This window comes from Callorhinus ursinus, unplaced genomic scaffold (assembly GCF_003265705.2).
Source record: "Callorhinus ursinus isolate GAN/ISIS: 27379988/994484 unplaced genomic scaffold, GSC_fseal_2.0 scaffold8, whole genome shotgun sequence".
In the NCBI taxonomy this organism is placed as follows: Eukaryota; Metazoa; Chordata; class Mammalia; order Carnivora; family Otariidae; genus Callorhinus; species Callorhinus ursinus.
In genome coordinates this window covers 1,990,703-2,002,193 of record NW_027397070.1, presented here as the reverse complement: position 1 = coordinate 2,002,193, position 11,491 = coordinate 1,990,703, and the positions used below count along the sequence as shown (strand labels likewise).

Below are 11,491 nucleotides of genomic sequence, written 5' to 3'. Positions count from 1 at the left end.
TCATAATGGTCTCACGGGGTTGTGAGGCCATAACAAAGATAATGCATGTGAATGGCCCAGTGCCACATAAAGTTCAGGGATTATATACAATTTCAGGACAGACACAAGGACAATTGGATCCCCAAGCAATGTTGGCTGTGACTGCACCAAAGTAAATCCTAAAGAGATACCGAAATGAGTCGGGGTAAAGGAGCAGTGGGAAGCTGCTTAATGTATTAGAAGAGTTCCCATATTTGGAAAATTTCTGAACAGAGGAGACAAATTGGAAGTGTGTGGTTCAGTAGAGAGAAGAGGCAATGCATTTCCTGGTTGAGACTAACAGCACACTCCTTTCTAGCCCTTAACCTTAGACTAGGGAATACAGCATGTATTAGGTATTGAATATCTTAGAGAAGTGTATTTCTAACTTGAGTATACATATACCTGGGGCTCTGGTTAAAAGGGAGATAGTGATTCAAGGGCTTGGATTCTGCATTTCTAACAAGCTCCTGGATAACATGGGAGTAGTGTTCTGTAAATCACACTTTGAGTAGCAGGTCTACAGGGGTTAGGGAAGGCTTCTCTGAGGCAGATATGCTTGAGCTGATAGCTGAAGGATGAGAACTTGAGTAGGGGAGGAGAAGCCCTCAGACATAAAGACCAACTTGTGCAAGGGCCCTGTGCCATTGGAAAACCTGAAAGAAGGCCCGTATGATGAGTGCAGTCTGGGGAGAGAAGTGAGGTGAAGCACCAGGGAGCCCATGGGATCAAGCATGCAGGAGCATGTATGAGGCTTCTGGAATATTAGTATTTACCTTGTTGGTGAGGAGGAGACACTGAAGGCTGTTAAGCAGGAAAGGGACACGAACAGATCTGCATTTTGAAAAAAATCACTCCACCTACACTAGAAATAACGCTGGGGGAAGGGGGCAGAAACGATGTGGATGCAGAACACCAGTTAGGAGGCTCAAGCAGTCTGGGCAGCAGGTAGCTTGACTAACGGTGGTAGAGATATAGAGAAGCAGAGTAAGAACTACACAGGAAGTAAAATGGACAGCATTTTGTAAAGCATTTGACATGGGGGTAAGGAGGAGGCCTTGTAAGGGCTGTCACCTGAGCACCTGGCCGAAGTTGAGTGCTGACGGTACCATTCACTGGGGGAAAGCAGCACTAGAGAACAACCATGTTACAGAGGGAAGAGCATGAGTTTGGTCTTGGACGTATAGAGTTTGAGGTCCCTGTGAGTCACCCAAGGGTAAGAGGATGAATAAGTGGTGGCTTCAAAAGTCTGGGGCTCAGAAGCAAGGTGGGAGCTGGAGATGTAGATCTGGAGATCAGGTTTGTATTGTTTATATTGGGGGTGAATGAGGCCATGGACATGGGTGAGATTTCAAGGTGGGAAAGAACAGTGAAATGAGAGGAGGACCCAGGATCACAGACACAATGATGGTGAAAAGGAGGAGGAGGAGGCTGCCATGGAGAAAAGAGGAGCAAGAGAAAGAAAACGAGTGTATGAGACTTAGCAACCAAAAAAGGAAGTGTTTAGAGGAAAGGGTGGTCAACAGTGCCAAATGATGTTGAGAAATGATAAGACAGGGTGGTCTTGTAGAGGACCGCAACCAGGGCTGTTTACAGGGTCCAACCCAGTCCTCCATGAACATACCCTGAACTGTAGTTGCCAGTATACACGGCTGTCTCCCACGTAAGCTACTCCAAGGTGGTCTTGTCCATCCTGTCATCCTCCAAAGCCTAGCACAAGGCCAGGCACATAACAGACGCTTAATAAATTTTACTGATGAATCAGTGGAAGGATGGAAAGATGGCTGGATAGCTGGATGAATGAATGATGAGGAAGAATTGGAAGCAAAGAAGGACTCTCTGGCAACTGCCTGGGTAGCTACTATCCTTCAGCTTTCTTTCCTTTTTACCGCAATGGCCCGCAGACCCCGGGAACAGAGACAGAGCCCCTGGGCCCTGGCCCCCCTTCCTCCCTCTGACGAAGAGTCTGGACTGAAGGTTCTGCTGACGTGGGGAAGGGGGAGGAGAGTCTGGAGGAAGGGGAGGGGAAAGCAGCACATAGATCGCAGAGACGAAGGAGGCGCCCGCGGCTGCAGAGCTGCAGAGCGGGGTCTCTCCGGCCTCTGTGTCCGGGCATCGGGCCCCCCACTGGGCCAGAGGACAGCGCATCCTTTCGGTGCAGGCCGGCAGGGCCCCTGCGGTCGGCAAGCTGGCTCCCCGGGTGGCCACCGGGACCCCCGAGCCTAATGGCGGGGGCGGCAGCAAAATCGACAGCACTGTAGAGATCACCCCCAGCCCCAACGGAGTAAGTGCCCGCACCCTGGGGGCTACGCCATCATCCCCCTCCACCCCCACCCCCCGCAGCCGCGCCAAGCGCCTGGCATCTGCCTCCCGCACACCCCCCGCCCCTGACCGCCTTCCTCGCGCCCGCCCTCTTCCCTTGGTCTGCGGCTTTCTCTGCTTCTCCGCTTCACCCTTCTCCCCCCCCCCACCCTCCCCCAGCAGGTCGGGACCCTCGGAGATGCGGTGCCCACGGAGCAGCTGCAGGGTGAGCGGGAGCGCGAGCGCGAGCGGGAGGGGGAGGGCGACGCGGGCGGCGACGGAATGGGCAGCAGCCTGTCGCTGGCCGTGCCCCCCGGCCCCCTCAGCTTTGAAGCGCTGCTCGCCCAGGTGGGGGCGCTGGGCGGCGGCCAGCAGCTGCAGCTCGGCCTCTGCTGCCTGCCCGTGCTCTTCGTGGCGCTGGGCATGGCCTCGGACCCCATCTTCACCCTTGCGCCCCCACTGCATTGCCACTATGGGGGCTTTGCCCCCAACGCGTCTGGCTGGGAGCAGCCCCCCAATGCCAGCGGCGTCAGCGTCGCCAGCGCGGCCCTAGCAGCCAGCGCCGCCAGCCGCGTCGCCACCAGTACGGACCCGTCGTGCAGCGGCTTCGCCCCGCCGGACTTCAACCATTGTCTCAAGGACTGGGACTATAATGGGTTGCCGGTACTCACCACCAACGCCATCGGCCAGGTGAGGCGGCCTGCTGGGCCGCGGGTCTGGGGGTGGGCCCAGAGCCGGGAGCACCGGGCCTCACGCGGCTATATCCCTCTCACATTCCCAGTGGGATCTAGTGTGTGACCTGGGCTGGCAGGTGATCCTGGAGCAGATCCTCTTCATCCTGGGCTTTGCCTCTGGCTACCTGTTCCTGGGCTACCCGGCGGACAGGTGAGGGCTGCAGTGAGGACAGGGCAGGTAGAGAGGAGGGGATGCTAGGGTGGTTAACACAGACAGGTGGCCCTTGCGCGAGGTGGAAGAGGATTCACTGGACTCTACAGTCTTCTGGACTTCTGTTCAATGATATGCAGCCCCAGCCCTGTCTCAACTTCACTCCCCATCAAGAAATACTCCTTTCATACCTCTTCTGCACAAGGGAATAACATACCACCCATTCCCCCATCCCCATATCCATGGATCAAGGGCTCATCTCCAAAGACAGCCCCATCCCCACTGACCAAAAACCCTGCCTCCACAGATCAAAAGTCCTAGCTCCTCCTCTACTGTCCCTGTCACCACTAACCACCTCCCTATCTTCATAGATTAATAGACTCATCTCCAATAATAGCCCCATCTACATGACAGGTTTCATCTCAATGGCCCTATTCCTACAGATCATTATGTTAATTCCTAAATATCAACGGCCACATTCCCACTGACCTGTGTAGTTCAACTCTACAAACAAATGACTCCACCCTTATGGGTCACCCCATGAATCAATAACCACAATAGCACCCCCCCTCCGAGATTAATAGTCCCATCCTCATGGGTCTTCAGTGCTCTTAGATCCTCTCAGATCAAAAGCCCAATTCACATGAATCAATGGCCTCATCTCAAAGATCAACAGCTTATTCCCACCAACCAATAGCTCTTCCCAGGGATCAAAACTCCCAATTCCTCTGATTCTTGACACCATCCACTGACCAGGTGTTCCATCTCCACTGACCATCCTCATGGATTATTAGACTCATTTCCACCCATCTACAGTCCCATCCAAATGGATTCATAGCTCAACTCCCATGGATCAAAGCAGTCCAACATTCAATAATCCCTAAAATCAATACCTATCTTCACTGCCCAATAGCCACACACCCATTAGGCAAATGTTCCTAAACCCACAGGTCAACAACCCTCATTCTCATGCATTAGTGGTCTCATTCCCACAGACCAGTAGCATCATTCTTATGGAATAATACCCTCATTCCTAAACACGAATAATTCAGTCTCTAAATTCAGTAGCTTTGGCCTCATTAACCACTAAGTTCACCTCCATGGGAAAATGAAGCTTCACTGTCAAGGATCAGTCCCCCTTCCCAATGATCAGTGACCCCTATCTTCATCCCCATAGTTCAGTGGTTTTGTTTTGTTTGTTTGTTTTTTTTTAAGATTTTTATTTATTTGGCAGAAAGAGACACAGCGAGAGAGAGAACACAAGCAGGGGGAGTGGGAGAGGGAGAAGCAGGCTTCCCACTGAGCAGGGAGCCTGATGCGGGGCTCGAACCCCAGGACCCTGGAATCATGACCTGAACTGAAGGCAAACACTTAACAACTGAGCCACCCAGGCACCCCAGATCAGTGGTCTTATCCCCAAAGATCAATAGTCCAGCCTCCAAGGATCAGTAGCCCTGTCCTCATTGACTCATAGTCAGTGACCATCATTACTGACCAATAGTCTCAGCTTCCCTAATCTGTGAACCCCTGCTTACGGATTATCACCATGAATCATACCCCCATAGATTCATTCCCCATTGACCAACAGCCCCCTCCACCCAAGGACTAATGTCCCCACCTCATGAATCAATGGCCTCATCCCAAAAGATATTTGTCCAGTCTTCAAAGATTAATGATCATCCCCATTGATCAATAGTTTACCCCATGGATTAGTAGTTATATTCCCATGGATCACTGGATCGTCTGGCAAGTGACCCCATCCCCACTGACCATCTTTATGGATTAATTGACCCATGAACCAACCCATGGAACAATGGCCTCATCCCCCAAAATCAATGATTCAGTTCTCTAAGATCAATAGCTACATCTTCACTATTATCCCCATGCATAAGTAGCCAATGACCTCGCCTCCATAGATCTATAGTTCCAACCCCATATATCAATGACTTCATCTCCTTTGACCAGTCTGAGCAAGGCAAGCTCTATCCCCATTGGCGAATAGCTCTATCCCCAAGGATCAATGGTTCCGTGTCCCTTAAGCAGTATCTAATCTCCTTTAATGGTCGGTTTCACTTCCACGCTCTCATCTCTGACCAACAGGCCCATCCACAAGTCAATCCCCTGCAGATCCATAGCTACGCCCCAGTGCCCAGAACCCAGACATCGCTTACCCATGGTCCCCATCCCTTCCCATCTTCTCTAGCCTCAGTCCAACTTTTTTATCCCAGGGCCTCATCCTCACACCTCCAGCTTTGAAGCGGGCACCCTGGCCCCACCCAGCAACTCCTCTTCCAGGGAGTCTGGGTGACCAGAGGCCCTCCTCCCTTTCCAGGTTTGGCCGTCGAGGGATTGTGCTGCTGACCTTGGGGCTGGTGGGCCCCTGTGGAGTGGGAGGGGCTGCTGCAGGCTCCTCCACAGGTGTCATGGCCCTCCGATTCCTCCTGGGCTTTCTACTTGCTGGAGTTGACCTTGGTGTCTACCTGATGCGTGAGTGGCAGCTTCCCAGATGTCCTTCCCTTGAGGCTCCTGCCTGCCTGTCTGCATCCCCAGGCTGTTCTAACTGCCCCTTAGGGTCCCCTCAGTCCCTTCTTAGCCCCAAATTTCAGCTGTCCGGGATCTCAGCTGTCTTTTTGCCCTAGCCTTTGAAGAATCCAGGGACTTTGCTTCTCTCCACACCCCTCCTCCTTAGGCCCCCTCCCCCCCGCCCCACAAATCTTTAAGGCCTTCCTTGCCCTTGACTTACTGCTGTCAGAGAATGGTGCCTTATTTAAAAATGAAATGCTGATAGCTGTATGCCCTTGGATAAGGGTTGATATGAAGGTCAAGTAAGAGGTCTGATGTGAAAGGGCCTGTAAAATAGGAATGAACACTTACCAGGGACTCTGGCCCTTGAGCCCTCCCAGGTTTGAATAGGAGAGGAGAGAACACTGAACAGTCTCTCCACTCTTTGCCACTCAGAGGTTAGTCTGTGGGAGGTGATGGCTGCGGCCTCCACTCGGGGTCTGACCTCGTTCTCTGTCCTCCCTCCCCCTCTCCTCTCTCCCATTCCTCCTTCCTCCCTGGCGTATCCTCCTGTATCTCTAGGCCTGGAGCTGTGCGACCCAACCCAGAGGCTTCGGGTGGCCCTGGCAGGGGAGTTGGTGGGGGTGGGGGGGCACTTCCTGTTCCTGGGCCTGGCCCTTGTCTCTAAGGACTGGCGATTTCTGCAGCGAATGATCACCGCTCCCTGCATCCTCTTCCTGTTTTATGGGTTAGTATCATCCTCCACCTGTTGTCTGGCCATCCCGACCTCTCTCTCTAGCCTGGCTCTAGCCCAGAGACCCTTCCTCTTCTCTACTACCCCTTGTCCAGACCTGCCCCAGCCCCGGCCCCTCAGAGGTGGGAGTTTCCCACCCTTGGATCAGGAGATGGGAGACCTCAGAGTGCACCCCCATCCCCACCCCATCCCTAGCTGGCCTGGTCTGTTTCTGGAGTCTGCAAGGTGGCTAATAGTGAAGCGACAGATTGAGGAGGCCCAATCCGTGCTGAGGATCCTGGCTGAGCGGAACCGGCCCCATGGGCAGATGCTGGGAGAAGAGGCCCAGGAGGCCCTGCAGGGTAAGAGACAGGGGTCCCTATAGGTGATACCTCACATGCACACGATAGTACCCTCTCCATGGTTATAGCTGTGTCACCTCCCAGGGTCCCCACCACCCACGTGGGAGGACCCTGGATTCTTAGCCGTTTCTTCTGACAGCCCCTCTCTCTTTCCCAAAGACCTGGAGAACACCTGCCCTCTCCCTGCAACATCCTCCTTTTCCTTCGCTTCCCTCCTCAACTACCGCAACATCTGGAAAAATCTGCTTATCCTGGGCTTCACCAAGTGAGCCTGGGTGTCCGAGCCAAGGGCCAGGCCAGTAGCTGGAATGGGGGCTGGCTGGGTGGGGAAGGCCTGAGGACCCCTGCAGAGGGCAGCCAGGGCAGGGGAAGGCCGTGCATGGGGACTCAGACACTGCTGTTTGCTTTACCCCCCCCCTTCTCACAGCTTTATTGCCCACGCCATTCGCCACTGCTACCAGCCTGTGGGAGGAGGAGGGAGCCCATCGGACTTCTACCTGTGCTCCCTGCTAGCCAGCGGCACAGCAGCCCTGGCCTGTGTCTTCCTGGGGGTCACCGTGGACCGATTTGGCCGCCGGGGCATCCTGCTACTCTCGATGACCCTCACTGGCATTGCATCCTTGGTCCTGCTGGGCCTGTGGGACTGTGAGCATCCTCCCTTCCCCACAGTGTGGGCTGAGCAAAGGAACCCCAGCAGAGGTGCCTCGACAGGCTCAGCCACTGCTTCTGGCACAGGCCCCCCCCCAGGACCAGACCAGACCCTGCCCAGAGCTTCCACAGTCCTCCCCGTGGCCACACAACCCTGTCTGTTCTCCCCATCAGTGGATGCCCAGAGCCCACCCGGCTAGAGCCATGGGATCAGAGAGCCAAGGGGATGATGCCAGGGCCTAGGCCAAGCATGATCTCACCTCCATTCACATCCTCCCTCTTGGTACTCCAGATCTGAACGAGGCTGCCATCACTACCTTCTCTGTCCTTGGCCTCTTCTCCTCCCAAGCCGCTGGCATCCTCAGCACCCTCCTTGCTGCTGAAGTCATCCCTACCACTGTCCGGTGAGAGCAGTGCTTCTCCGGCTAAGGAAGGGCCTGAGGGAGGGAGGGAAGGCTGCTGGAGAAAGGTTGGGGTGAGGCCCACAGCTAGAGGCTGAGTGCCTCCTCCATCTCTACCAGGGGCCGAGGCCTGGGCCTGATCATGGCACTGGGGGCTCTTGGAGGGCTGAGTGGCCCAGCTCAGCGCCTCCACATGGGCCATGGAGCTTTCCTGCAGCATGTGGTACTGGCGGCCTGTGCCCTCCTCTGCATCCTCAGCATCATGCTTCTGCCGGAGACCAAGCGCAAGCTCCTGCCCGAGGTGCTCCGGGATGGGGAGCTGTGCCGCCGGCCCTCCCTGCTGCGGCAGCCACCCCCTAACCGCTGTGACCATGTCCCACTGCTCGCCACCCCCAACCCTGCCCTCTGAGTGGCCTCTGAGCACCCTGGCAGGAGGCTGGCTCATACTGAACGGTGGCATATGGCCCTGGCAAGCAGGTTGGGAGCACTGAGTGAGGAAGGCAGGGCTGCCCAGAAGGCTGAGAGGCACCTCACGCCAGCCATCAAGGAGGGCTCAGAGGGCTGTCCCCACCCCCATCTCCTCCCTGCTGCTTTGTGTTCACTTCCTTGGCAAGAGTCAGGGGACAGGGAGTGAGCTCCACAGTGTTAACCACTAGGTCTGGGCTCCATCCTGTGCCCAAAGACATCCTCCCAGACCTCATTCTTGCTCTATCATTCTGTTTCAATAAAGACATTTTGAATAAATGAGCATACCATAGCCTGGACTTCCCTCCCTTCTGTTGTCCTGTCTGTTGGGGGAAGGTTTTTTGAGTGGAACCAAAATCAGTAACAATCTCCCTCCCCACCTCACTGTGCCTTGCCCCTCTGTTAACTTACACACAGCCACCACCTTTTATGGATGGCTTGCTATGCTGCTAAGACTGGGCTAGGCACTTCACAAACTCCACTCGACCATTTAGTCCTTCCAACACCCCAAGGTCGGTGTCTGGATCAACTAGTTTTTTTTTTTATTGTTGCAAGCAATAAAAACTGACCATAATGAACTTAAACAAAAAGGGAAATTTATTAGAGGGATGTGGTGGGGAGCTCACAGAACAGAAGGAGAAGCAGAACTAGTCATAAAAGGTCAGGAACCAGATAGGCTCCCTCTCCAGGGAGTAGGAACCAGGGCCTCACCTGGATGAATGACCTCCAGTGGGATTCCATCTTTGGATAATCCCACTAATGATTCATTTCCAGACAGCAAATGACTGGCTAGCTTGAATAACATGCCTGCATCCCTACCCATATTACTGACAACTGGGAAGATGGAAAGCCACAACTGAGTGCTGTTTGCAGAAGTAGGATTGGATGTTGTGCAGGTAAAAACAATGGATGCCCACTATAGTATTCTTTTACAGTTAAGAAAACTGATACTCAGAGAGACGCAGTAACTTGGTCAAGGTTACAAAGCTAATGAGTGACAGAGCTGGGACATAGTTAGATCCTGGAGCGAGAGCTCTTCATTGATGCACACTGTGGCCACCTTCCCAACTCCTCCCAATCTTTAGGCACTACTCGTGGAAGCGAGGAGTGAGTCTCGGAGCACCCCAGGAGTTGGCCATAGGGAACTATTACTTTTCCCTCAGTGCCAGGGCCTGGCTGGCTCTCAGACTAGCCCTGGCCTGGCTTTACCACTTTGGGTGGATCTCTTTACCTCCAACTTCCTTCAAGGGTCGCTCTGAAACAAGATCATGTATTATAAATGCCTCTTACATTACCCCACTACGTGGTCAGCTCCTTGAGGGCAGGAATTTTATCAACTTCAAAACACCAAAGCCTGACACGATAGATGTTCAAAAAGTTATTAATGTGTTCATTCTTTCAGCAAATGTTTCCTGTGACTGGTACCATCCTGGATATTTAGGGCTTAGGCCATCCTTTAAGGACCTTACAAATCCATCTAATACTAGGAATATTAATGAGGAGGAAGAGAAGCCAGTGGTTTGGAGCACCAAACAACTGCATCCTGAAGCAGGTGAGACTTCACTCAGAGAGGCAGGAAGTCCTCAGGCAAGGGCTTAGGAGAAAAGTACAGTGCTTGCAACCCAAAGGCTATAGGGAGAGCAAAGGCCTGAAGGTAGAAAAGGGTGAGGTGGTCCTGGAGAGGATTCTTAGGGAAACTATAGAGTCTTGAGACCAGCCTCTTCCAGAGAAGGGAGGCCCGTTCTCCATAGGTTCCTGTAGCACCAGTGTCCTCTCTCCTTCTCCTCTGTCCATCCATGTCTGAGGGCCAAAGCTCTATGCGCTAAGCCATGCTGCAGGACTTTCAATACTAACCATGGTACTGGAGAACTCATAAGAACCTTTCTCATTTAATCTTCACAGCCCTCTGAAGTGGGTATTATTTTTATCCTATTTAACTACTGAGGACATGGAAATGAGAAGGATCTGCCATTAAATGGCCGAGCCAGGACTCAAACCTGGGCCTTCTGGCTGCACTTTCAACTCTACCAGTTCCTTCAGTTATGTACTCTGTATCACACATTCTGTAAAACAATGTCTGTGAGCAATGTAACTGATTCTAATGTTCACTGTTTAGCTTGGGATAGACAATGATAAAATGAGAGATCATACTCACTACTGTCTCCAGAGATTTGGTGAAAACCAACACAATGGTAGATAAAGAAAGCTCTTGTATTTTTGGAAGAGCCCCTGTAAAGCCAAGGAGTTATTTATATGCTGATGACACCGTCCAATACGTACTATGAGGAATGGTGTCAAAGGGGCATTCCAGTAAACCCATTCTTTGCACCCCACTGGAATAAGATTCAGGGGAAAAAAGTAAAACCTCTCAGAAAGTTAGAGCAGCTCCTGTAGGAGGGTAGGTGAGAACAAGATTCTCTGACTCAATAAAGAGGTAAAGGCAAAGAAAATGAAAGCATTTGAGAAGCATCAGTGAAGCACGGGAAGATACAGTCCCTTATCCCTAAGCAATTCATAGTCTAGGTCAAAAGGGTCAGCATGTATAGCTAAAACAACTGGCATCATGTTCTAAAATTCACCAACCACATATGTCACTGGACACTCATCAATAACCCCAGGAGAAACAGTTTTCATTTTTTAGGTTTTTACAAATGGGGAGACTGAGGTTTGGAAAGGTAACTTAATCAAGGTTATGTGACTGTTAAGTAATCAAAGTAGCCAGATCCAGAACACTGAGTCTGCAGTCTTCTTACTGGATGACAGATAGAAAATAGTTCTAAGCACCATGAAAGTATTACTTATCCTGTAATCAGTTCAGAAGATACCCCAGGCACTGGAGATAGCTTTTCAGACAAGTAAGGAAATGACTACTTTCATGAACATGAAACAGATTTTAGAAATGTTTCAGTTGGATTCACAACTATGAACCATAATGGATTATTGAGGGGGAAATTAAAAGAATATACAGGGTACATTTCTAACCTTAAGTTACATGAAATGACATGAAGGCCACTCTGATTCCTCTCATCCGGTCAACCTTGCCTGGCCACCCCGGAACCGATTTCTGCTGATGATCCACTACTGTCTGGTGCTGCCTCAGCGCTGGCGGAAGGGGCATGGTCCTTCCCTGTGAGAGTTCCAAACACTGTGAGACTAATACTTACAATCCTATATGG

At 52.2% G+C, this 11,491-nt stretch overlaps 1 protein-coding gene across 3 annotated transcripts; it reads left to right on the top strand.

Moving 5' to 3' along the window:
- Positions 1 to 2,027: 2,027 nt before the first annotated feature.
- On the top strand, positions 2,028 to 8,607 carry SLC22A17 (solute carrier family 22 member 17). 3 transcript variants are annotated; one of them, XM_025870309.2, is made up of 10 exons: positions 2,028 to 2,302; positions 2,503 to 3,009; positions 3,101 to 3,204; positions 5,537 to 5,691; positions 6,289 to 6,454; positions 6,656 to 6,801; positions 6,961 to 7,066; positions 7,229 to 7,500; positions 7,742 to 7,853; positions 7,971 to 8,607. In XM_025870309.2, exons 2-10 carry the CDS (start codon positions 2,602 to 2,604, stop codon positions 8,257 to 8,259), a joined length of 1,758 nt encoding a protein of 585 aa, XP_025726094.1. In that variant the 5' UTR covers positions 2,028 to 2,302; positions 2,503 to 2,601; the 3' UTR covers positions 8,260 to 8,607. The 3 variants fall into 3 exon arrangements, with proteins under 3 accessions (XP_025726094.1, XP_025726095.1, XP_025726093.1); XM_025870310.2 differs by having other exon boundaries at positions 2,500 to 3,009; positions 7,229 to 7,446; XM_025870308.2 differs by having other exon boundaries at positions 2,500 to 3,009.
- The last annotated feature ends 2,884 nt before the right edge of the window (positions 8,608 to 11,491 follow it).

Bases quoted from the DNA above. Each gene is read 5' to 3' on its own strand.
- SLC22A17 (XM_025870309.2), top strand. From the start codon at position 2,602: ATGGGCAGCAGCCTGTCGCTGGCCGTGCCCCCCGGCCCCCTCAGCTTT. The intron at 5,692-6,288 runs GTGAGTGGCAGC...CTGTATCTCTAG, and splicing joins CCTTGGTGTCTACCTGATGC to GCCTGGAGCTGTGCGACCCA. The intron at 7,501-7,741 runs GTGCCTCGACAG...TTGGTACTCCAG, and splicing joins GCAAAGGAACCCCAGCAGAG to ATCTGAACGAGGCTGCCATC.